This window comes from Lutra lutra, chromosome 2 (assembly GCF_902655055.1).
Source record: "Lutra lutra chromosome 2, mLutLut1.2, whole genome shotgun sequence".
NCBI lineage: Eukaryota > Metazoa > Chordata > Mammalia > Carnivora > Mustelidae > Lutra > Lutra lutra.
The window spans coordinates 147,313,608-147,339,922 of record NC_062279.1 but is presented as its reverse complement, the minus strand read 5'-3'; the positions used below and the strand labels follow the sequence as shown (position 1 = coordinate 147,339,922).

Here is a 26,315-nt window from a genome sequence, read left to right as displayed (position 1 = left end):
TGCACAGTTGAATATCCACGCATAACCTTTGACTCCCCCCAAAGTTAACTATGAATAGCCCACTGTTGACTGGAAGCCTTACAGATAACATGAGTAGTCGGTTGGCCCATGGTTTGTATGTGATATGAATTATATACTGTACTCTTTCAATAGAGTAAGCTGGAATAATGTTACTAAGAAATTCCTAAGGAAGAGAAGCTATATTTGCAGAATTGTCAACAGGGACCCGCACAGATCAAACCTGCATTCTCGGAGGATCAACTGATGCACAAGGGACTTCTGGAAATTCCCAAGAAAAACAGCAGTGGGGACGGGGGAATAGACAAGGATATTAACAGGCAAATCATAGACACAGAGACAGGAAGCCTGACCGATCCTTTAAGGAGAGTTTCCACTGAAGCAAATTCCCAGAGGCTTGAAGATGAAACCAGGGCACCTGTTTGACTGGTCGCGCTGGGAGACTGGGTGACTCACTGGTGAGGGCAGGTCCCCGTGTGCAAGGGACTCGCAGCTCTATGGTTTGGGACCGTGATGACTCAGCAGGCGATGCTCCGTGTTGGTGGGGATGTGGCTGGGGCAAACTTTCTCAAGTTAAATAAACTCATTACTATCTAGAGCCCAGTAATCTGTCCCCACAAGGGGACAGCTAGGAGCACATTTGCTGCGGTACTTTCCTTGAGCTGAAGGCCGTCTGGGTCTCCGTCCAGGGTAACGATTTCCCATTTGTCCAGTGAAGCTGGTACCATTTCTCCCATTTTACAGATGAACAAGCTGAAGCTCAGGGAAGCAGAGTAACTGGCACAAGGTCGTACTGCTTGTAAATGGCAAAGCTGAGACTCACATACTGGTTCCTACGTCAGTGTATCTGTCTGCCTGACCACCCTCTCATGACAGGAAAGAAGAGGCAGAATTAATGAAAACCCTTTCCTGTCACTCTCACAGCTCCTGCCATCTTGTATTCCTTCCTTTGTTCCAGATAAAAGCAGGAGAACAGATAGGATTACAGAAAAAAGAAGTCTGGAAGGAGTGACGGTAGAGGAGTCATTCTGACCTCCTAGATTTCTGACTTCAGTTGAGATTTTTACCTGGGCCCCTGATAACATTTTGCATCATAAAAATTCCTAAAAGAAAACTAACAACAAGCATATGCTGAGCCCAGTTGCCAGGCACCATTCTAAGGATTTTCTTTCTGTGTCAGTTAATCCTCACAGCAACCCCATGAAGCAGGTGGGGTGTTTATCATCTCGCTTTATAGGCAAAGGAGCAGAAACCCGAGAGGTTAAGTAACTTGCCCAAGGTCACACAGCTGGACCAGGAGCCCAGGCTGTCTGAGTCTGGGCTCCATACTTGCAGGAAGCAGGACTTAGCCTGGGAGGCTGTGCTGTGAGGCAGAACCACTAGCCTGAATTAGCTTCTGCTCTGCTTTGCTTTGGACAGATCACAGAACCACCCTGAGCCTTGGTTTTCTTGGCGACGGGCGTGGATAGAGAACGGGCGTGGATAGAGAAGGTGTTCCTCCTACGGTTGTTATAAGATGTAATGTCTGCAAGACAATTAACAAAGGATTGTCAGCCATGTGTCATTGTTGGGGGATTGCACATGTGTTCCCTAGAGGGATCAGTGCCCCAGAAAGAGTGTGGGATGCTGTGTGTGGCACGTGGACCCTCTGAGGGTGGCCAGAGGATCCTGAGAAGCAGGCCTGGGAGGAAGGGTGGTGAGTGCATTTAAGAGGGAAGTGAAGGAGGCGGGGTTGAGACGCTGCCCTGGCAAGGAGACAGGGTGGGTTCAGCTGACCCGATGTGGGCTGGGAAAATCCAGCCAGCGTTGGCTCCAGATGCTTGAATGGGGAAGGGAAAGACATGGGGGAGGGCCAGCCCCCAGGCGTTGGCACCCAGCAGATCTGACTTAGAGTCTCTCCTCATCTCGGCCTGTGTGTGACTTTGACACCTTCTTCAGGCTTTCCTTGCTCAGATGTGGGCTCTTGCTGGTGCCCTTGCCGGGCGCTCAGGGGCTCAGGGACGTGAGTAAGGCGTGTAGGCCTGCGGCATGCGGCTGTCACTGGGAAAGCCACGCCTTCGCTGTCCGTTGATGGCCAGAAGCGCGGGGGCTGAGCTCAGCAGGCCCTGGAACAAATCTGCCCTCATGACTTCGGACAACGGGCCCCATTTGTCGGCTTGGGTTTCCTGATTTCTTCTTTACAAAAACAGGAAGGAAAACTGGTGATGTCCCTTGGCAACCCCCCCTCTCACCCCTGGCTTTTAGTCTATGCAGTTAGTTCTCTCTCTCTCTCTTTTTAGATTTTATTTATTTATTTTGAGAGAAAGAGTGAGAGAGAGAGCACAAGCTGGGGGTGGGAAGAGAGGGAGAAGCAGGCTTTCCGCTGGGCTGGATCCCAGGACCCCTGGGATCATGACCTGAGCCGAAGGCGGACGCTTCACTGACTGAGCCACCCAGGGGCCCTGCAGTTGGTTCTTATAATAAAAACATATTCTTTTTTTTTTTTTTTAACTTGACTCTTAGAAGATCAAGATGGGTTTTTTAATGAAATGTTAAAAATCAGAATTAGGAGAAAACAGTACCAGACAAAAGAGGGAAAGACTCTAAGATTTTCTTTGTCTCCCTGTGTTCCCGTCTTGCTCCACCACCAAAACCCAGCAGAGGAACAGAGTGTTTTTCAGCAGACGCATGCCTCTGACAGACAGAAAGACCAGTGTCATGACCAACAGTACACATGGAACCCTGGTTCTCTGAAGCCCTTGCAACCTTTCCCTAGGAAGTAGGCAGGCTTCCGTTTTTGTATGTGAGCATTTAAATAGGGCAAAACAGGGAGAGGAGAAGGAGTGATCATGAAGCATCAGGAGAGGGAAGCATTGGGTCGGGGGAAGTTGTCAGATGCTCACTGGATGGGCTAATGGGGTGAGCTCCCCGTGTCCTCCTTGGCCTCCTCGTAGACAATCTGCACGGAAGGAATCAGTCTAAAATGTCCTGGCTGAGCACTTTGGCTCTGCTCTCAGTACTACTCCAAGACAGCCATGCACCTGCCAATGATTTCCAGACAGCACGCTGGAACAGACCCTCAAAAGAAGGTCACCTCCGTGCAGGCTCCTCACTGCACAGATTGCCTCTCCTTCCTCTGCCCCTGGCGCTGCATATATTAGCACTATGTCTGACTTCAAGGATTGGTGCTTGGAAACATGAGTATTGGTGCTTGGTTCTCGTGTTGTGGGCTGGTCCTGTCCTCATCCGAGTGCCGCTCTAGAGCACGTTCCCATAATAGCTCAGCCAGCCTTTCATTGCGCCTTTAGCACTAGGTCACTGAGATTTTGTGGAGGACTTTCTATGAGTCAGACACTGGGCTGATTGTTGGGGGGGGTAAAGCAGTGACAGGGACAGACACACAGTCCCTGTTTGGGGGAGACAGCAAACGCCAGGTGACAGAATGATCTTAAGGGTGACAAGCCCCAGGAAGGATGCAAACCAGCAGCTGGATGGGGAAGAAAGGCAGGGTGTGGGGACAGTGCAGAGCATCCTTGCAGTGCAATGGGAAGCTGGCATTGACCCTGCAGGAGAGGTGCTGAGAGCAGGTGGCAGCCAGGTGACAGATGAGGGGATGCTGAGAGGTAGTTTGGATCTAGAGCCAGTGAGCATTATGGATGCACAATGAGAAGGATGCATGATGAAAAAGAAGCAGAAGGAACCAGGAAGCTGCCAAGGTTTCTAGCTGCTGAAGGATGCTAGGAGAGCTGCTTACTGGGATAATAGGGCAACAGGGGACCCAGGATGGGGGAAAAAGTTTGAACTTGGGAAAGCGCTCTGAATCAGAAAGACAAATTTCAAGCAGGCAGCCTACAGATGCCCTGGCCTTCAAAGTGCATGTGATCTGGTCAGGAATAGAGTTTGTAATGAACTGTAGCATGCATCACAAAACCAAGATTTATGTTAAATAGAAAACCAGGCAAGCAGAGGAACACCCACTGATTCGGGGGAGGGGGGTTCGCTCCAAGAAAGGACATTTGAACTGAGTCCTGAAGCCATGAGCAGCATGTGGAGGAGGGATCTGGGCCAAGGCACAGTCTGGGGAAGGACTCATACTATCCAGGGAAGGAGGAAACGGTGTGTGCAGCATGGATGGAAGGCCAGGAGATGCAAGGCTGGAGAGTTACATGTGAGGGCCAGCTTCCAGAGAGCCTCATGCGTCACACTGCACACCCCAACCTCCGGCCGCGCAGTGGATGACCAGATGCACCGCCCGAAGCTCTGGCCATGGGAGTCGTTCCCCAGCTGTCATCTCTCACGCCACCTCTGAGTGGCTGCAGGTCAACAGTGGATCATTTGGGCTTACACCCTTGCCAAGCTGATGTACCCACGATCAGCTCCGATGACTCTCTTGCTTGGTCAGCCGGTGATGTGGACTGGATCTGTGCGCCCTCCCCAACCCCCCAGTTCCTCTGTTGAAGTCCTGACCCCCACTGTGACTCTATCTGGAGATACGGCCTTTATGGCTGTGATTAAGTTTCCAGAGGCCATAAGGGTGGGCTCTGCTCTGATAGGATGAGTGTCCTTTAAGAAGAGACATCAGAGAAGTTGCCCTTTCTCCCTGTCCGCCAGCTGACGACACCCTGAGGAGGCAGCCATCTGCGAGCCAGGAGGAGAGCTGTCCCCAGAACTCAACCCTGCTGGAACTTTGATCTCAGACTTCCAGCCTCCTGAGCTGTGAGGAAACAAATTCCTGTGGTTTGTGCCACACATTTACGGTGTCATTGTTATGGCAGCCTGAGCAAACCAAGCTGGTCCAAGGGAATTTCCCATAGGGCCAAAGTTGTGAGCAGCCGAGAAGCAGCTATCTCTCACCTCTGTGCTCGTAACTGTTATGGTCCATATTGGATAATAATAGTACACCCCTTGCCCTGACCATGGTTGGCTGGGAGGGACACGTGGATCCTTAGAACAACATGTTCTGGATGCCTCAGATGGTCTACTGGGATGACACTACTGGTGAATGTTAGCCAGAGATCACAGTCCAATCCTTTTCATTGAAAACCAACAAAGACTCGGTCCCTTAGAGCTGGAGAAAGGTTATGGCCATTCAGAGCTTCTCAGTGAATATATTTTAGGAATGCTAACCTTTTGGAAGTACCTGGCCCCTACTGAGCCGGGCTGTGGGACTGGCTGGTCCAGAAACTTGTTCTAGAAGAAATCTATCCTATTTTCATATTTTCCCCTTTTCTGTTCTCATCATCACCTCCATTGTGATTAAAAAATGCCAATCAGTAAAGGAGAAGACTGCCATTTCAAATTCATCCCTGAATCCTTGGGCTCAGGAGGGACTCTGTGCTGGCAACCTCAGGTGCAGACACCTGGGACTGGATGAAGGAGTCATTCCTCCGTGTGACCAGCAGAGAAGGCAGAGGAACGGGACAGATGCACACACATCGCAGAACTGAGGGAGGGCTAACAGGTGGCATCGTAGTTAGCAACTTGGCTGCCTGGGTCCCATGAAAGCTTGTAACTGGGCCAGCGAGAGAGTGGTAGGATTTATTCATGATGTAGGCCATGGTGGGGGGAAGGGGGAGGGACAGTTCAAAACCCTGCCTTTGCTACTTCTTGGTTCCTGCAGGCTAGGCAGGAACGGCGAGGCCAAGGGGAGGAAGACTCACATATTCTGCTGAAGAATTTAGGCTTTTTGTATACCAAAGGTTTGAACCTTCGTTTCTCCATTTTTAAAGCAGGAAATACTATAACCAGAAGATTTGGGGGTTGATGTTGAGGGTTCCTTGGGGGGGGGAAAAAAAAGCAAGACTTAGGTTGAGTTTAGAGAGATGATTATGACCCAGAGATGAGGGAGAGGATGGAGAAGCGAGTTCCGGATCCACTCAGCCTCAGTCCAAGACACAGGGAGGCAGTCCACGGCTAGGTGGACACTGATCTCCGGCAAAGCCACGTGGGAGTGGCACACCAGGACTGGGGGACAGTGTGGGGTCTCACAGCGACACACCTGACTTATGCGTCTCATCTGTTGCCAGACAAACAACCTTACGGCTTTCCAGTAACATCATGGAACACAAGACACTCGAGGTAGTTATGATAAGCCAAGAATGACGAATCTCAATTTTCATGGAGCACAGGACGAAAGGAGGAACTTGAGTCAGACATTCAGAGACTCATGGGCACTCGAAGAGGATGGAGAGAATGTGTTACCAAACTGGTGTGTGTGTGTGTTGGAGGGGTGGGGGTAAGGTTTCCTCAAATGCTCCACCGTGCCTCATTCTGAGTCTTACTTCATGGCCATGCTTGTCCTGCTCAGAGAGGTTAGAATTTCCCTTTCCAAAAAAAGGGAATTGTAGCTCAGAGTGCTTCTGTGGCCTGTCCAGGGTCTCAGGGCTAAGCCCTCAGAATTGGAGTCCTGCCCAGTGTGTACCCAGCCAGTCTCTGCGCTGCTCTCATTCCCACAGGACCCTTCCCAGAGAGTCTAAAGGACCATCCTGGTGCCTCCTCAGCCCAATCTGAGGACACGGGCCTCGTGGTGATGGCAGCCAAGCCAGCCCCCCTGTTCCCCTTGTGCCAGAGGCATGCACCATCTCCTGTGATCCTTGAACCACCACGTGAGTGAGTCACTCTTGCCACCCTCACCCTCTTCTAAACCTCCATCATCTCTCATGCGGACAAGACTGTGTCCTCCCGCATCCTCCCAGGGCTAACACCCCAGCCACGTGGCTGCTTGAGATGCCGAGCTTGTCATCCCGCTCAACCCCCTGCCCAGGTTTAGAGATCTTCAATCCTTCCCATCCCTCTTAGGAGTCAACCCCTCATCCTTAACCTCATCTACAAGGCAGGCCAGGCCCAGCCCCGTGGTCCCTCAAACCCTCACACGCAAGTTCCTTCCAGCCTGGGCCTTCCCCCCTGCTGCCCCTTCCCTCTGGACAGGTACATCACCCCCATCCCACCTCCACACATGTCTGACTAATGGTCACTCCTAAGCTGAGGTCAGAATTTTCTGGTGTTGCCTCTCATACCACCTTACACCATTTTCTAGAATTTTCCGTAACTGCACCTAAACATCTACATGACTGGGTAGTTGTGTCATGTCTGATTCCCCATTATGTGTGAGGGCTAGGAAATCGGGCTCTTTCTGTCTTGTTCAATTCTGGGGCCCTAATTCCTAGAACAGAATGGGCCTGACACGGAGCAGGTATTCGACGTACACAGTTGAATGAAGGAATGCGTGAATAAAGGAATGGATGAGTGGGTGAACCCCAAACAGTCCAGCTGCATGCCTCCTCTCAGAACCCCGTTTTGCCTCTGTTAAAGTGTGTCGGAACATTCTATGTCTGTGACCGTCCCCCACCCCCACCCATGGTGCATTCCTAGGGGACAGGAGCCAAACCTTATTCATCTCAGTGTCCGTGGCGCTGGGAATCCAGAATCAAGTCAGCCTCAGGCAGTGTGGCATCTTCCCCCTCCGGTTCTGCTAACTAGCCACGTCACTCTGACTCATTTGTTTCTTCATCTCCAAAATGAAGTTCTGTGTCATGACTCCCCTGATTCCCTTCATTGCGAGGGCTGATATTTTAGGATTGCATAACCAGAAGCATCCACTGCTTCCTTTGGAAACAAACTACGTTTGGTGGATTCCTGTCAGCATCTTCTTTTGTCCATAAGGAGGTACTTTGGAACCCCCAGAGCATGAGCCTCCAAACACAGGGCCGTTGTGGACCACCTGGGAGCAGAGAGGTTTCCTTCCTTGCTTTGGAAAATACACAGCGTGTCTCACTGGTCTTTAGCAAGTCAGGAAATCCAAAACTAATTACTTAGGATCAGCAAGCGAAGCAGCCTGTTTCCAAAGGGCTTTTGTGCAATTAGGATTTGCCAGGACCTAATGGTCGTAAGCCAGCCAATTAGCTACACAAATGACTGAATAATGATAAATCTGATCTTTATAATGCAGGTGAAGTCTTGACTTCTTAAGGAGATGAGATTTTATTCCTCTTTTTTAATCTTAGAAGAAACCAGAGGGAGGCCTGAAACCGCTGCAGGGGTAGCGTGGTGAAACTGGCCTGTTTGTGGAGGGTGGTGCTCAGCCACACGCCCTTGACCCATGACACCCATCCTTTGGCAAGCCTCTTCCTTGGCTGCTGGCATAAAACAGTACACGTCTAGAGTCCCGTCGGCCCTCAGTCCGGCCCCCCAAGAAGGCAGGGCTGCTCCCCTCTCAGCCCCTGGAATGGTAGAGAAAATGTCTTCTTCAGGACCTGGGAAGCAGGCATCAGACTCTCTGAACGAACTTCCCAGGAACAGAAGAGCCAGCATTTGATCCTCTCAGCCTCAGTTTCCAAATCTGTAAACTAGGGATGATAACAATGTCCCGCAGTGGGGGACCATGCTGTGGGATCACGAGGTCATTCACGTGCCGTGACTCGGGGAAGTGTAGTACATCTCGGAGTCTCAGTGAGAGGAATTCTTTGTTTGGACGTGGACCCCAGAGACCAGAAGTGCCTTTCCCTCTTAGACTAGGGTTTCTCAAAGCATGGAACTCAGGATGCTTTGGGGTTGGTTGTGCGTGAGCATGCTTTTATTGATACGTTTATGCCTATACTTTAATGTCCATTAGATTGTATGCATATCATTGCTTAAGGCAGTGGTCCTTGACCATGGCCACACCTTACAATCGCCCAGGGAGCTTTTCAAATGCCACAGCCCACAGAGGGGTCTGGCTTTGAGATTTCATACAACATTCTGCAAGCTCCTTCCGTGTGAACCGCAAGGCTGAGTACTGCTGGCTTAGGGTAAAGCCGGGTAAAAAATAGAAATAACTCAAAGTAATGCATCATCAAGGTGGCAAGCTGAGGCTGAAGCTGGGGAAACACAGAGAAGCCCCTGGTCTGTTTGAGGCCCACATGTCAGGATCAGTTGCGGGTGGGGTGGGTCGGTGCTCGTTAAATTTCAGACGCCTAGTCCCATGCCAGATTCATTAAATCAGAATCATAAGGGGTAGACCTGGAAGATAGATCTTTGCTCTCATCAGCCTGCTGGCCCTGGTTCTCTGGAGGGCGTTCAGGAGCCATTCATTTTGTGAAGGTCAAGGCCATGCCCAGGAGGAAGGGAGGCACTCCGCAGTTTGCCCAACAGGAGAGGGAAGGGGACGCTGACCGGCCAAAGTCAGCCAAACAACACTTTTTTTTTTTTTAATTTTATTTATTTGACAGACAGACATCACAAGTAGGCAGAGAGGCAGGCACAGAGAGAGGAGGAAGCAGGCTCCCCGCTGAGGAGAGAGCCCCAGGACCCTGGGACCATGACCCGAGCGGAAGGCAGAGGCTTTAACCCACTGAGCCACCCAGGTGCCCCAGTCAAACACCGCTTTGACACCTGAAAGGTGTTGAGCGAACATTCACTCCAGGGCAGCATGGGGCAGAGAGGCTGTAATTCTGGGGGCCCTGGGGACTCCCTGGGGAAGGAAAAGGGGCATGTCCAACCCAGTTCCCTAGGACAGGATGGAGACAGACAAGCCCAGTCTGTTCCTGAATGCCCCATCCAGGAACAGACTATGAGTCTGTGTGGCAGGACTGTTTCCTGGGTGGTAATTTCACAGGTGAGCTTCGTGTTCAGATGGGTAGCGGGACAGTGAATAACTTCCCTTCTAGAATCTCCAATATTTGCTGCCCAGAAGGCATAGATGGGCATCTGGAGAATTCCATAAAACTTTTGCCTGCTGTGCCTGCAGTCTGGCCGCAGTAGGAGCTGGGAGACTGCAAAGAAATTAAAGAGGAAGGAAAGCCTGCATATGCTGAGTGACCACCCCCCACCCCCAGCAAGTGTCTACACTATAGGCAGCAGGCAAGCCACTTAGCCTCTGAGCCTCAGTGTCTGCATTTCAAAAATGGGTTACTGCAGGAAGATCAGGGGGATGGCCCTCGAGAGTGTATCTCAGGCTCTGGCACAGGGTAGGCTCCCGATACTAACAAGTGGTTACTTGTCACAGGACCAACGCAATGCCTACTGATTCCCGTCTTTGCTTCTGCACTGACCTCTCGCTTGGGGCTCTCCCTGACACCTGTAAAATGAGCCTCTCAGTTGAACTCAGTTCCAGATACCCTGGCTTGAGAGCTCTCCAGGAAGTGGTGGGCTCTCTTAGATGGAAAGAAGCCATGCTGGGAGGCGGTTGAAGCCTGTCATGGAGGCGGGGGCAACCTCTGTTCCTTTGAGCATCCCTTCTCAGGGTCTCATCTGGCAGAACCCCAGCCAAGGGTGATGGTGGCTGCTCTTTATTCCTGCCTTCCCACCTCGGGGGTGGTACTTGCCACCATCGTGTCCTGGGTTGCCATTGCCTTTGAAAAGAAATGAGACGATGCAAATGAACCAGTAGCCAGAGTAAATAATACTTTTATTGAATATAGCCATTTACTTACTTGTATACTTACTGATAGATGGGTGGGTGGGTGGATTGACTGGTCAGGATGACTTTGAAAACCATAGAAGGGAAGAGCCGTGGGGAGTGTTGAAGTCTTGTCATGGGAGAAGCAGGGAGAGGCCCGGGCTGAGAACCAAGAAACCCAGTTCAGTTGTGACTCATTTAGAATTCCCTGTGTGACCTCCAGTTACCTCTCTGCCCTTTGGTCTTCTCATTGTTAACATAATGCATGGGTTCCCCACAAAATTCCGGGGAGGACTATCTCTGATGATAAATGCAAAGGCATTCTATAAGTTGCAAAGCTCTCAAAAAATGCCATTTCCCCCCAGTTATTATTTAATTTGCATTATCATCACCAGTTCCCCACGAACAACCTGCGACACTGGGGAGTAGCATCTCTAAGCTCAGAAGGTCCCAAAGACATATGCCCACTTCACTAACGCTACCTTTGCCTGAGGGGATCCTTTCTGGGCTGCCTGGCCACAGTCCTGGAAAGATAAGCCTAAGTGGGAAAAGTGCCCACATGAGCCAGGAGTCCAGACACTCAGAGGGACATTGAGTCCAACAGTCTCTAATGAAAATGTCCCCCACAACTCCATCTCCCTCTCCACTTGGTGGTTCTTAGTCATCACCCATTTGTTGTTTCTTAGTCTATTAGTCCTGTTTTGTCCATTTCATTTTAGCATCAGCGCCCTCAACTCTTCCCGGATCAGGTGGGTCAGAACCACGTCCATGTGGGGAGCTGCCAAAGCTTGGGAGAGTGTGAGCTGAACCATGTCTACCCCCGAAAAATGTGTTGAAGTCCTAACCCCCAGCATCCCAGAATGTGAACTTATTTGGACATAGGGTCATCGCCAATGGAATTGGTTAAGATAGAGTCATACTGGAGTAGGGTGGGCCCTGATCCAATATGACAGGTGTTTTTATAAGGAGAGGACACACAGGAAGAAGGCTAAGGGACACAGACAGAGACTGGAGTTGCAACCACATACCAAGGAAGGCCAAGGGTGGCCAATGACCCCGGAAGCTAAGAGAAAGGCACAGAGCAGCACCTCCCCTAGAGCCTTCAAGACAGCACCTTGATCTTAGACTTGTAACCTCTAGGACTTGTAGCCTCTAGGACTTGTAGCCTCTAGAAATTTCTATGGTCTGAAACTCCGTGATTTGGGGTACTTTGTTATGTAGCCTGAGGAGAGGAGTGCAGACAGGGAAAAGAGGGCTCTGCCTTCCAGCCTTGCCTCCTGTGGCCACAGTGGCCTAGCCTCCATGGCCCTGGCTCCGGACCTCACATTCTGTAGCTGTAAGAAAAAGGGAGTTGTGTTGGGCATTTGCCAGTTTTGTTGATAATTAGAATTACTTGGGACACCTATTAAAAATCACCGCTTGTTAGACCTTTCCTCTGGATTTTCGGAGTCAGTGGGTCTGGGCCAGGACCAGCAATCTACGTTCTTGAGAAACTCTCCAGGTGGGAGCAATGCTTGGCATCTTGCCGTTACTGCCCTCCCTGGTGTTCCAGGCTTCTCAAGGGTCAAGCTTTGCCTGTTGACCCCAGGTGCTCTATTGCAAGCCTACTGTGGATAGTGTGTGTTTTAATCTGTATCCCCTCACCTTGCAAGCCCAAGACGGCAGAAGCATGTCTGTATCTCAACCAGCGTGCCTCGGAATCATGCACTGAACGGAGGGATAAATGATCTTTCCTGCAGATATCCTGCTCTGGGATGTGTAACCCAGGACCTTGCAGACTCTTTTTTTTTAAGGTTTTGTTTATTTATTTGACAGACAGACATCACAAGTAGGCAGAAAGACAGGCAGAGAGAGAGGAGGAAGCAGGCTCCCTGCAGAGCAGAGTGCCCGATGCGGGGCTTGATCCCATGACCCTGGGATCATGATGACTTGAGGCAAAGGCAGAGGCTTTAACCCACTGAGCCACCCAGGCGCCCCCCCTTGCAGACTCTTATTCTCAAGCTCTCTGATGTGCCTCCCTGCCACCAGTCCCTGGCTCCATTGTCCCAGTCCCTGGCTCTAGTCCACCCTCCAGGCTCTTTTGGAGGAACACACAATACAGATGTAATTCCAAGTCACTTGATCCCATGGACTGAGTTCTGTGATTCTTCCCATTTCACAGATAGGGTTAAAAAAACAAACAAACCCTGAGGCTTCCAGAGGTCAACAGACTTGCTCAAGGTCACAGCAGGTGTGGAGCTGCAGTTTGAACTTAGGGGGCCAGTGTCAGCATCCAAATCTCTTCATCACACCCTGTGCCTATAGGATCCTGTCCAGGCAACTAGCCCAGCCCATCTTTTGGCCACTTCCCTCTCTGGAAAGATTTGTCACTCTCCTCACCCACTCACTGCACTCTGGTTGCTCCTCCCCCTATTGGCCCTTCTCCCTGAGCTGCTCTTCCGTTGGAAACTCCTTTCCTTCCTACCCAGAGAGCTGTCCCTCTGGGCAGTGGTGGAGTAAGCCTCTGGGGTATGTGGCCTTTGTAACACACACTTTGTAACCATTTAACTTGCCCACCTGGCTCAAGCCTTCCCTTCCTTCACGTCTTTGCTCACATGTTACCTTCTGGGTGAGGGCTTCTGGAACCATCTTTTAAACATTTGCAATGTCCCACCCTATAGCCCTCTATACCTCCTTCTTTATGGTTTTCTGATGGCCCTCTCTAATTTAATCTAACCAACTATCATTTAATCTAATCTAATCTAATCTAATCAACTATCATTTAATCACATGTGCGGTCTACTGTCCATCACCTTTCCCAATAATGCAAGCTCCACGAGGACAGGGAGCTCTGTCAGTGCGATTTTATGGCTCTATCTACAGTGCCTCAGACCAGGAATGGGCTGCCGAACAGTGAAGGAGCACGTCCCCGGGCTGCTGTGTGTCTGTCTCCCTCCTGGGAGCGTGAGCGCCTTTCAAGAGGGACTTTCTCTGATCCATTTCTGTACCTCCAGCAAATAACAATAGGCCTGGCTCTCAGGATGACCTCAGCAAGCCTGGGTTGAATGAATGAATGAGGAAGTAAATGAATAAATGAATGGAGGAGAAGGTGGATTTCTTTTCCAGAACAAAGTTTGCTTGGCACAACGCAGCCAGTAAGCATCTATTTATTGCCCTGCCAGAGGCTGCTTCTCAGGGTAGAATGCACCCCCAGCACCATCTCTGGGACGTTTATAGTCCCAGGAGGTCATTCTGCTGTGCACGTTGAAAAGAGAGATCAAGTGCCGCCAGCCTGGGCAAAGCTGTGCCATCAGCTATTATGTCAGTCTCGCTGGTGCCCCTCCCTGGCTCTGTCACTTTCCCTTCCCTGGAGGGAAAACTTGGCTTCCCTTCACTTGGTGAGAGAAACTGCCCTCCTCACCCCAGCCTCACGGAGGAAGTGCCTTTGCTTGCTCAGAGGTCCCTGGGAGCCGCTTCTCAGGAAACAGAGAGTAGGAAAGGGACTGCAGCCGCAGGTGACTGTCCACTCCCCACTCCCTGTGCCTTCTTGGCCCCCCGGCACTTGGATGTGCTGCTCTGGGCTTTGTCTCTCTGTCCCCACATTCCGGCCCGTGCCTCAGCAGACCCAGGAGAGAGACTGTCTACTTTGGAAGGCTAAGGTGCTTGTGGGTGTCCCTTCTAGGTCCACTGTTGCTTCTCCACCCTGAGCATTGTCACAGGCCAGGAAAGGATGGCTTGCTGGCTGGAAGCTGGGTGAACGGGGCAGTCTGGCTGAGCGGAACCTCATAGGCCAGTGCTCCTCTCTTGCTGCAGAAGCCACAGGGCTTTCCCTCTCCGGGGTGCAGGGACGTGGATCCTAGGGGCGTCCCTGGAGCAGGAAGGAGTCTTTGCCTCTGGTCAGAGGGTGAGCCCAAACGCTCCTGGCACAACTCAGAGGGTGTGTGGCCAGGCCAGGAAGGTGGTCCAAGGTCAAGGGGATCTGAGAACCTTCATCAGTCTGGCTGGGAGAAAGGGCCTGTATTAACCTTCAAGGTAAGCGCCAGGAGACAGATTCAGAACTCTGCTAAGCACACAATTCGAAGGAACCCACAGATTCTGTTCATTTTTTTTTCTTTTAATGCTTCCTTGAAAGTTAGTTCATTGGTTTAATTCATTCTTTCCTTCAAGAAGCAAAATGGCTCTATTCATTGATCTTTTCATTCCTTTGAGTAGCATATTGATTTCCTCCCATTCATCCTTCTGCTAATTAATTAATCAGCTAATTAATTAATTACAAATATTTATCAAGCTCCGTGTTTCAGACTGTATTCTAGGTGCCAGGCACAGCAGTAAACATGACTGGATGGCTGGGATAGGGTTTCAGGAGGAAACCGAACCCACCCCAGACAATTCAAGGTACTTACAGAGTTGTGGGTAGGGGTGGAAGAACAGATGAAGAATGGCCAGGCTCAGAGCCATTACCGCTGGCCCTGAGGGCAAGGGAAGGAAGTGGCATTGAGAAGCGAGGCGGGAGGCCGGCCACCTGCAAGGACCTGCACTTGGGGACTCCACTCAGGGACAGCTACTGCCAGAGCTGCTGAATTGGCCATGGGGGTGGGGGTAGCAGGGAAGAAGCACCCACTTCCTTGTCTTCCTGTGATCTCTTGCTCACACTTTTCTTGGGCTGACAGCTAGTTGCAAAGGAGTCAGCCAATGCCATCCCTCAGGGCCGGCTTCCCAGGGCAGGAGCAGGACGGGGAAGGTGGGAGCAGGAGCCAGGGAGGCAAGGAGGATGACCAGCACAAGACCCAATCCCAGCTGTCTGGGCTACACATTCTAGCTGGAGGACAGAAATCAGCAAACAGGTAAATACTCAGCAGGGAGTGGTTGGAGCCATGACAAAGGAAAATCTGGGCAGGATAGATGGAGGCCATGGGGGAGGGGATTAATTATGAGCTTGCATTTTTATCAGGGGTAGGGGGACCAGCTCCAATGAGTCCTATCTGGGTGGAGGCCAGAGGGAGGTAAGCTGTGAGTCCTTTGCAGATCTGGGGGAGGGTGTTCTGTGCTAAGGAACAGCAGGCACAAGAGGCTCTGAGACAAGGGTGTACTAGAACCATTGGAGGACACCAAGGGAGCCAGCTGACCAGAGTGGGAGGTGCGGGGGGAAGGCAGGGGAAAGGGTCAGGTATGAGTCTCAGGCCCTTGCTAAGTCCTGAGAATATAACCCTAAACTGAGAGAATCGGAGCCATTGGGAGGGATATTTTCTGAACGAGAGAGGGACAAGCTCCAACCTATACTATAAAGAGCTTTGAGCTGCTCTGTCGGGAAGTGGGGGGGCAGGGGCGGGGAGAACAGGCAGGATGTGGTGGTACTGACTCCTCCCAGAGCTGCCAAGACAGCTGGGACTAGGGCTGAAGAGCAGGAACTGATGGGAGGTGGTAGGATTCTGGATCTGTGGGGCGGGGCATGGGCAGCAGGTGGGACGGAGATGCCACTCACCAGGACAGGAAGACTGTGGAGGAGCTGGTTTGGGCAGGAGGAGCGGGGAAGGTGGAAGGCTGTGGACCTGGGTGAGTTTGAGGTGCTGGTTATTCATTCAAGTGTGCTGGTTGAGTGCAGCCCAAGGAGCCCGCCCTAGCCTCGGACACATGACTCCCTCCAAGGGCTTGCCGGGAACTGACCTGGCCACTTCATTGGCTTCATTGGGTCACCTTCATTCTGAAGTTCCTATTAGGCACCAAGCACCCATGTCATGTGGGCTGGCCTGGAACATGGGACACCTGGGCTGGGATGTCGTCAGCAGGCAGGTGGGATCAGAGCACCCAGGAAGCCAGTGAGGACTGAGCAGGGTGAGGGTGAGGCCCCAAGGAAGAATTTGTGGAAGGCGGCCAGAGAGGCAGGAGAGAACCCAGCAGCCGCTTGGATGAGCGCTTCTGCATCTCAGGAAGATCCGAGCCAACTGGCATCTGGCCCACAGCCCTTCCTTGGACATCTAAGGGCCACACACTGAGTCTCCCTGGAGATCACAATTTCCCCGGGACCTGCTCCGTTCTTGTTTGTTTGACTCTGGTCAACTGAACAAGAAGCTGGGAGGAACTCTGAATGAACAGCTAAGTATAAATATTTACTTGGATCTTCTGAATTTCATAAGTGGTTGGCTTACAAGTGTTAAAAATGGGCAATGGACAAGTCTCTGCCAGGTGTTGAGTATTAGGTCCATACATTATTAATCCCCTCATAGGGACCTGTTGTCATGTTTATGATCCCGGCAAGGAAGCTGAGCTCAAGGCAGTTAACCGCATTGTTTAAGGTCACATGGCTGGCTGGGGGCAGTCATGGTGGGTGTCAGAGCCTTGCTTTTTCTTCCTAAACCAAACTTATGAGCCAGGAGGAAGGGCTGAATCTCCAGACAATCCACTCCCATTCTGTTTTTGTTTTTGTTTTTGTTTATTTTTTTTTTAAGTAAGTTGATATTTAGAACTTACTCCAAAATGGTGATCAAACTAAGCAGAGGTGTGCCCACACATCTCCTTAGGTCAGAGTAAGAGTTCCCCAAGGGCTCCAGGCAGCCCAAAATGATACCAAGCAAATGTGCTGTAGGCATGCACAGAGAGGTTGTGCATCCAGATTCTGGAAATATGCAGAGAACGTGGGAAGCAGGCAGCAAGAAAACCACTTGGTTAGGAGGTCCCTGACCCCCTACTGCTGGACACTGAGTGCCGTTGCCACCAGATTCTTACAAGAGAATGCTTCCCTTCCTCTGAGGCGCCGGCAGCTCTGGGTCAGACTCAGAGCCCGGTGCTGGTGGGGCCCCCTGGCAGCCAGTCTAAGGCGAGCACTCTCGCTGGACCTTTCTGTAGGCAAGAGAGCTCAGTGGGCACAGTGGCTTCTCCAATCGGCTCATCACCAAATATGCATGAAGGACCTACTGCATGCTGGACTCTGTTCTGGGCACTGGGATGACAGCAGTGATGGAGACAAGGTCCCTCCCTGCCCCCCATGGGGTTGCATTCTGCTGGGGAGAAAAGACAGGAGCCCCGAAACAAATAGACAAAAAAAAGAGAATGTCAGGTATTAAGTACGTTGAAGAAAACAAAAGATAATGAAAGAGAGAGAAAGAGGGAAGGCAGGAGAGAGAGGAAGAAGGAATGGACAGGGACAAGGAGGAGTCATCAGGGAAGCAGGGAGAGACAAACAGATAGGCAGGCAGGCTGACTGGCATCGTGTGGGTTTGGTTTAGTCAGCGAGGTGAGAGAAGACCTTTCTAAGGAGATGTGTGAGCTAAGATCTGCAGGACAAGAGTGAAGCAGCCCTATAGTGGTTTGGGGTTGGATCTCTGGGCAGAAGGAGCAGCAGGTCCAAAGGCCCCAAGATGGCAGAACCTGGGTGTCGTTTGGAAGAAAGGGAGAAGGCCTTGGTGAGGAGTGTGTGCAGGCCAAAGGAGAGAGTGGAGTGAATAGTTGGAAAGGCAGACATGGGCCTTGTCACCAGGGACCTTCAAGACCTTCTTGGAAGTCCCACAGCTGGAACCCAGGCCAGGAGGGGCCAACCCCTCGATCTTCTTGCATTACTTGGATGAATAACGAGGAGGGTCAGACTCGGCACAGGGAAGGGCATGTCAGGACCTGTTCTAGGAAAGTCACCAGAGACTGTAAGCAGAGTAGGTCCTGAGACTGGGTGTTTGTGGAGGATGTCACTCCTGCCACTAGATGGAGAGCAGCTGCAAAAGACAGGGAAGGGGAGAGTCAGGCAACTGTCTGGAGGCTGTGCAGCAGGATCCGGGGAAAGATGGGCCATCTGCCTGGGGTATAACTGGGAGCCATGATGGTGAGAGCTGTCATGATTCGAACAGGCACCAGGAGGGAATTCCAAAGAAGAAAGGAGTCTGCTTTTTCTGTATAGCGCCAAAACATTTTCATCTCCCCCAAACCAACCCATTAAGTACTGGCTTCCCACTGGCCCCCTCCCCTAGCCTGTGACCACCACTAGTCTGCTTCCAGCCTCTGTGGGTCTGCCTTTTCTGCACATTCCATCCAAATGGAATCATGAGACAGGTGACTGTTGGTGTCTAGGGTTTTCACCTCCACCTAAGGTTTTCGAGGTTCTGCCACATTGTAAACAAGTATCCTGACTTCATTCCTTTCTAAATGAGTAATCCAGGTGTGGATAGACAGCAACTGTGTATCCATTCATTAACTCATGGATATCTGACTATAACTGTGTATCCATTTATTAACTCATGGACATCGGACTCTTTCTACATTTGAAGTACTGTAAATAGTGCTGCTGGGAGCATTCAAGTACAAGTTCTATTTGAACCCTTGTTTTCAAGTCCCTTGGGTATATACCCAGGAATAGTATTGCTGGGTCCCAAGGTAATTCTGTGTGTGATCTTTGAGAAACCATCAAACTGTTTCCCACCATTACTGAAGCAGTGGACATCTCCACTGGCAATGTAGGAGGGCTCTAGTTTCTTCACTCCTCGCCAAGGCCTCTAGATTTACTTATTTATTTGAGACAGTGAGGGTGGAGGGGCAGAGGGAGAGAGAGAAGGAGGAAGAAGACTTCTTGCTGGGCATGAAGCCTGACGTGGGGCTCGATCTCGAGACCCTGAGATCAGGACCTAAGCAGAAACCAAGAGTCAGATGCTCAACTGACTGAGCCACCCAGGTGCCCCCCCACTTCAATACTACTTAGTTTAGTTTTTGGTATTTAGTTGGTGATGTTAAGGTACCTTTGTATATAGCCTAGAATAATCCAGTAGAGAAGGAGAAGTTGATAATGCAGAAGGGAAACGGGATAATTGCTGGAAGAAGACCATTGAGAAGGTGAGAGAGATGTGCCCACAAGACCCACAAGACAGACCCTCCAAAGTGAGAAGTCTTCTTGGATGCTGTACTGCCAGAAGAGAGAGAGAATGAGAAATGTGTCTGACACCATGGTCCTGAGGCTCACTCTGATGTACATGTCCTTTCTGGTGAGAGACATCCCCCCCAGAGCAGCAGTGAACAGAGGGTGGGCAGGGGGTGGAATGGGTGGTTTTTCTTTAAGCATTAATTCTCATCCACAAGTCATGGTGCTTTAGGCAAGATGGGTGACCTTGGGAACCCCAGTATGCTTGGCCACAGAATGGAGCTAACAAATCCTTAATGGCTGCTCTTAGGATTAAATGAGACTGTGTATAACTAGTGCCTAGCACACAGTCAGTGCTTACTAAGTGCAGGTCCCTTCCACTGGCTCATCCTTCTGACTCAATTGTGAATTACCTGATGGAAGTAATAGGTTTACCCTTCTTTGCAGCCTTCTCAGTATCTGGGAATGTATTAGCCACATAGTAGGTGCTCCACAAACACTTGAAAAAGAATAAATAAACAAGAATAAATATTGATCAACAAAGAGACGCCCCCAAACAATAGCAATACTGCATGCTTTCTACACAGCGGGCAATTCAAGGGCAGCATCCTGTTTGGTCTGTACAACATGACCCTGAGATGAACACTCCCTTATCCCTACCTTGGAGATAGGTGACTTGTCCCATGTGATGTGGCTGGGGAGTGGCAGGGCTGGGATTCAAGGTCTGACATGAAATCCCAGGCTCTTAGTCATCATGTTACACTATCTATCCAGATGCTGGTAAACCAATGGTTGAATACTCCTGGCATTGTAAATGATCTGCTGTAGCTAAAAAGATGTCAAGAGAGAGAGGTTGGGTGACTAACTGGGGAAAGAAAGGGCTGGGCACCAGCTGGATGACTGCAGAAGCTTTGAAACTCTTGGGGGAACAATCATACTGCCCAGGTGTGTCTGCACTTCCTTATGCACAGCTGAAATCACCCTGGGCACAGAAGTATCATCTTCCTGGTGTGCAAGTTGTGTCAGACGTCAGAGGTTGGTTGCTAAAAACACCTGTGGTAGATGCTTCACAGGGATCAGGTGATTTCTTCTGCTCTCCAGGCCACCCTTCTGTCAACCTCAAGGTTGGGAGACTGGGGAAATGGGATTAGCAATGAGCAGTTTGCCTGGGTGCTCTGAATTGGCACCAAGGGAATTAGATGGTCTTTTCCAGGTTCCCCAGATGGTGCTGTCTCCCAGGACCTAAGCACATGCCTGAACCAGTCACAGAGTCGCTTTGCCATGGTGGGTGGGACTCCCAGGAGCCCATCTTCGCTTCCCACGATATCGGCTCTCTGTGAACTGGTCAAGAGGAAGCTGTGGGTGCCCTTGACTGACCTTGGATCTTGCCCCACACTGCCCAGCTGTGCTCTTGGATTCCTTGCCTCTCTGTCCCTTGAATCTCTGCACCACTCCAGCCTTCCATTCATCTCAGGGTCCTAAAGGCAGAGTAGGATTCGCACGTGGGCATCTCTTTCGTGTTAGAGGGACAGGTCAGGAGGACATTGTGGCATTCCTAGAATAACAACAACAGCAGTGCCCACAGGTACAGCATTTCAGAGTCGACGTCTCTCATGTATTTCTCATTGGGCTGATTGTCTTCCTACATCGACAGAGTAATGAGAGTAAACCCTTCATCCTGATCCTTTGGGCTTAGGACCTGATCATTGTGCACCCACCTGGGTCCTGCTTTACAGCTGTGGTGTGTCACGTCACTTAACCCTCCCTGCCACCTGGCAGGCTGGTTCCATGCTGGCCACACCCTCAGAGGTGTCAGAGGGCCAGAAGCCCTCTGACGCCCAGGAAGTTCAGCCTAATAATCAGCAGTGGAATTGGTATTGAGGGAAGTGGTATTGAGGGAATAACTGTGCCTTGACTCTGGTCCAGAATTTGTTGACCCTCGCCTGGCACATATTTGATAAGCTGGGTTAGCCCTCCGTAGTCCACTGTTAATCATTTATCTCTCACAGGTAGAGATCGGCTTCACGGAGTGTTTACAGTAACAGCTGGATGCCGGTTAATCATTAACTCAGCTTTCTTTCACAATTTCCCAGGCTTATATAGGATTATATGTGGAGCTGAGTTATCAAGGAAGCATATGCTCATTGTTCTTTAGACTGTAACAGGAAAGGGAAGCTCCAGAAACCAGGTGAGTTATGCTCACAGACGTGGATCAGTTTCGAGGATGATTTCAAGAGTCTCTGAGACTCGTCGAGCTCCTGGAATAAGGGAATTGAAAAGTGAAGGATCTGAAATTCAAAATTTGGTGAAGATGAAGTGAGAAAATACACATGAAGTGCTCAGCATGGTGTTTGTTCAATGTTAACCTTAAAATGTAATTGATTATGAGTGGTTATGGCTCATGCAATCATTCCGATGCCTGATAATCCAGCGATCTCCTTCTACCTGCCCCCCTCTTGCCCCCTCCCTCTCCTATTTCTCTCTCTCTCTCTCTCACAAAGCTGCTCTATTTTCTGCATTCCCTTTCAATATGTTTTAGGGTTAGCTTTAGCTCAATGCCAAAGTCAGCAAAGACCTCACCCTGAAAATTAAGAATAAAGTCATAGCCAAGTATTACTCAATCAAAAACATGGTTGGGGGGAGTAGGAATTACGTGGCATTTCCTGGTGACAGGCTGTCAGCCAGGGGCTGAACTGTGCACAAGGCAGCACGTACAGGCCTTTCCTGGGAGGTGGCCTCCAGCATGCATGAGCCCGCTTTGGGAGGAGAGACTCACCTGTGCTGTGGGATTGATGGGAGGAGGGACTCAACTGTGCTGTTGGACTGATGTCAGCAGCACCTTTTCTTTGTCTCTGTCCATCCTTCCACTAACACAGGCTTGCGAGCCATGCTGTGACTTGAAGCTGTCTGGGCTCAGATCCACCCTCTGCAACAGGCTGGGTGGGTAAGGATACTTCTCCAAGGCTTGTTTGATTTCCAGCATGGCTGGGCATCACCGTCGACACAGTGGTGCCCAAGAAACTTTCCTTATCAGTAGCAGAGGTGGTTTTCTAAATATTTAATCCTAGGTACAGCCAAGGGTGCGAGGCCAGCAGATAGCTAGGAGCAGAGCCCTGGTGTACCCTTAGGGTGGGCATTAACCCTGTAGCTGCTGGCCTGGGGCAGATGGGCCCCCTGGGGGCTGGCGATGGTCATCAAAGGCGCAGTTTGAACTTGTAAGTGGCACCCGTGGACCCTGGCAGAGGGTGAGGTTGCAACAGCAGCACTTTCCCTATTTTTACTGCAGATTGAGAAGACAGGGAGCTAGTGGTTTTACAACCTCATGCCCAAAATGTCTAGTTATACTGTGTTCTATTTATTCTTCTTTCGAGTTCAGTCTTTGAGAATTATTTTGAGGCAGTTTAGGGTTCTCTACTCATACACCAGATGGTTCCCACTCCTTTTTTCTCATAACCAGTTCTAACCCTCTTAGAATGGCATTCCACGAGGACCCTGACAAATGAATGATCAGTCTATGCTCCACAGAGACCATTTGCTGGGCATCCGGTGATGGTGGTGACCATTTAGCATTTACCATGTGCTTTATATACACGGACTCATTTGATCTTCACAGAAGCCCTGTGACATATGTCCTGTTGTTCTTCCTCACTTGACATATAAAGAAACAGAGGTACCGAGAGGTTAAGCAACTTGCCCCAGGTGACACAGGTAGAGAGCTAGAGAGCTGGAATTTGAACTGGTCATCCTATCAGAACTAAATATTCTCCCAGAATTGTTTTCGTTTGTTTGTTTGTTTGTTTTATGTTTACCTGACACCTTAAAGACTTAATTAAAATTTTTAAAATTTAAAGTAATTTTTAAAAACTTGCTTTTCTAGTTATAGAAGTGGGTTTGTGTGCATGCGTGTTTGTGTGTGTATCAAAAATTGGAAAAACATAGGAAAACAAACCAGAATAAAATGGGCTAAAATATCACGACCAAGTAGGAACTTCTGTTCTGTTTTGCTACTTCCACGGCATCTATTTTCGCTTCACATAAATATGTGATGCGTCCTCTGCTCATTTGGGCCCCCCTGGCTCCTGCTTCTACCCCACCTTGGGCTGGGCCAGGCCTGCCCCCCCCCACCTTCCCCAGGCTCTGGGAGCCTTCTGTATGCTCTTCCCAAATGGGCTTTTCTAGAATGGAAGCACCATGAGAGCAGGGCAAAGTCTGTCATGCTCTTACGTAGGTTTTAGGAGCTTAACGAATAATCGTGGAATAAATAACTTGATGTCTCAACACTTAAAAAATCTTAATTTTGGGGCGCCTGGGTGGCTCAGTGGGTTAAGCCGCTGCCTTCGGCTCAGGTCATGATCCCAGGTCCTGGGTTCAAGCCCCACATCGGGCTGTCTGCTCAGTGGGGAGCCTGCTTCCTCCTCTCTCTCTGCCTGCCTCTCTGCCTACTTGTGATTTCTCTCTGTCAAATAAAAAAAAAAAATCTTAATTTTGTATAAAAAAACACATGGGCATAGTTTAAGTCCTTATATCACGTAATAGCATGGATTTGTTACTATGTACATCTACTTTTAAGGCGAATCTACTTTTATAGATCTTTCTTTGTCAAGTAAGATTATGAGCATTTACCCATGACGTTACTTTTTTAACATCGTTTTAAAGTGCAACATGAGTTTCCATATGCGGATGTACCATAACTTCTTTAAACATTCCTGTTAGGTGTGTTTTTCTATAGTGATACCCATTTGTTAATAATTACAAGCTGAAATCTGTGCGTGTTCTTTATTACTGCTTTTGGATAACTTTTTATAAACGGAGTAGTTGGGCCAAAGGGCCTATATATTTTTTATGGCTCTAGAAACTTATTTCCAAACTCCAGAAAAGCTGCACATTTTTCTACTTCTGTCTTGTCAGTGATTTCGGTTACGATTTTGGTGACTGTTTCCAATTTGACAGGGAAGGTTGGCACTTGGTTTTAATGAACGCCGCTTTTATTTTCACGTCTTGGGGACAGAAATTTTGGTGTTTCCAAGATCTTCCCCACCATAAGAACGACCATCTGATTGAGAATGTTCTGGGGGAGAGGCCTGTATTTAATAAGCAACACGGTGAGCGTGGGAAACACAGATGTCATTCATCCTGCAGGTGGAGACACTGAGCCATGAGAGGCGAGCCAAGATGCCTTGGCCCCAGGGGAGCTTGGCACTAACATCCTATGTCCTCAGCAGGCAACCCCTCCCCGCATTTGGGGGCCACCTCCCCTAATTACCCATTGGTGACAGCAAGTATCTAATGACTTCTTCCTTTTTTCTCTTCTTAGGAACAAGGAACCCCCCCAAAATCTGAAAAATACACCATGAAGTGCAGTGAAAAGGACTCAGCAGATTCCAAAGACAGTAATTTGGTGAGAAAGAAATTGGTCAGTACTGGTTTCTTTCTCTCTCCCTGTTCTGGTGATGCTGGGGCAGTCCCTCCTGGCCTCCTTGCTGCTCCCCAGGGAGATGTAGGTGGAGGAGAGGTCAGGTGGAGAGGACAGAATGGGGGACAGGAGCAAAGGTGTGTCGGAAGTTGCCATGTGAACGGGAAAGTGTGTACTACTAGGCACGGACCACTGATCGTATTGTATTTTGGTTGATGGTGACTGTACCGTCTGCTGGTGTCCTTTGGGACCTGGGGAGGTGGTTTGCACTCCAGAGGTCATTTCACAAACGAGGGGACACTGCTGTGATGATGTCACAGTCCTTGAGGATATATGAAACCCCTACTCCCCACCACCACAAGGCCCAGATCTCCTGCCCCAGAGAGGCTCTCCCTCCTCAAGGATCTTTGCACCTTCTTTCAAACCAGACTCCAAAACCAAAACCAGACAGCATCTGTGCTGCATGGGCCTTTACCCGGCTTTCTTCTTTGCTTCTCTTGGCCACACCACAGTGAACCCATCACCACCCTCATTCTGCAGGCGAGGAACTGCGGCTCAGGCAGGGATGAAGCAGCTTGTCCAAGGCTGTGTACCTGGTTTGAGGGGGAGCGGTCTTGAACCCTGGTCCCTTTGTGCCTCATCTCCTGTGATAGCGGCAGAAGCAACCAGGACTCAGAAGAAAATACATCCAGATTTTTAATAAACCTTATTTAGCCGGACAAAGAGCCACACAGGTGTATTTATCAAACTGCCAGGGAAGTGTGGTGCTGGCAGGTGGAGAGTAACTGTCCCCACCTCCAGGTGTGAAACAGAGGCCCAGGGAGGGCCCAGCTACCCCCACAGGTCCTCCAGGGATGTGGCAGAGTCACGTTAGATAAACGGCCATTCCCTCCAAGGATGCACTCATGTGAGGTGGGGTCAAGGCTTTCCTGTCTAGGCATTTGGTGTCATGTAGGAAAGTGGTACAGTCATCTCAGTCATTCCGCTCAAATGACAGTCCATGAAAAAACTCCCCTTTCTTTCCCTTTCCTGGCGTTTCCTGGCAGAGAGTTTTCATCTTGTCCAAACGGACTTTCTAGCTTCAGGACATCATGCAGAGGACAGACAGTCTGAGTTAAGTTCCAGAAAATAACTACTTGGCCCCTTCCCTGAGTGAGGTGGGAAGAAAACTGGGAATCCAAAGAGGCTCAGGACACTGGATTAGCCCACTCAGGCCGCCAGGACCTCACCACAGGCTGGGGGCTTAAACAAGAGTGATACGCTTTCTCACAGCCCCCAAGGCTGGAGTCTGAGGTCAAGGATGTTGGCGGGGTTGGTTCCTTCGAGGCTTCTGTCCTGGTGTATTGACGGCCGTGTTCTCCCCACGTCCTTACAGGGACTTTCTTCTATATGTGTTTGTGTCCCAAGCTCTTCTTATAAAGACACCCGTAATCTCGGATTAGGGTCTATCCTCGTTACCTCATTTTACTTTACTCTCCTCTTTAAAGACCCTGCCCCCTAATACATTCACCTTCTGAGGCACTGGGGGTGAACAATTCACCTGATGAATTCGGGAAGGGGGACACAGTTCACCTCACAAGAGACACAGACAGTGTCTGCCCTTGGTGAGCTCCGAGCCAGAGGGAAAGGCACACAGGAGGACTGACGCTTATAAGCAAGGATGAACACAGCCAGTGTAGCTGTGAGCAGCATATGTAATATGGAGAGGCAGAGAG

General features: G+C 50.1%; 1 protein-coding gene across 5 annotated transcripts in view; it reads left to right on the top strand.

Annotated features, from left to right (window-relative positions):
• Positions 1 to 26,315, top strand: part of SLC2A9 (solute carrier family 2 member 9) — a 231,556-nt gene that overhangs the window by 3,860 nt on the left and 201,381 nt on the right. For 2 of the 5 annotated variants that reach the window (XM_047718881.1, XM_047718877.1), the window contains exon 2: positions 24,502 to 24,600. In XM_047718881.1, the coding sequence (XP_047574837.1) occupies positions 24,538 to 24,600 (63 nt within the window). In that variant the 5' untranslated portion in view covers positions 24,502 to 24,537. Of the gene's footprint in view, positions 1 to 16,203; positions 16,444 to 22,076; positions 22,132 to 24,501; positions 24,601 to 26,315 lie in introns of those variants that run through there. The other 3 variants (XM_047718879.1, XM_047718878.1, XM_047718880.1) reach the window with 3 other exon arrangements.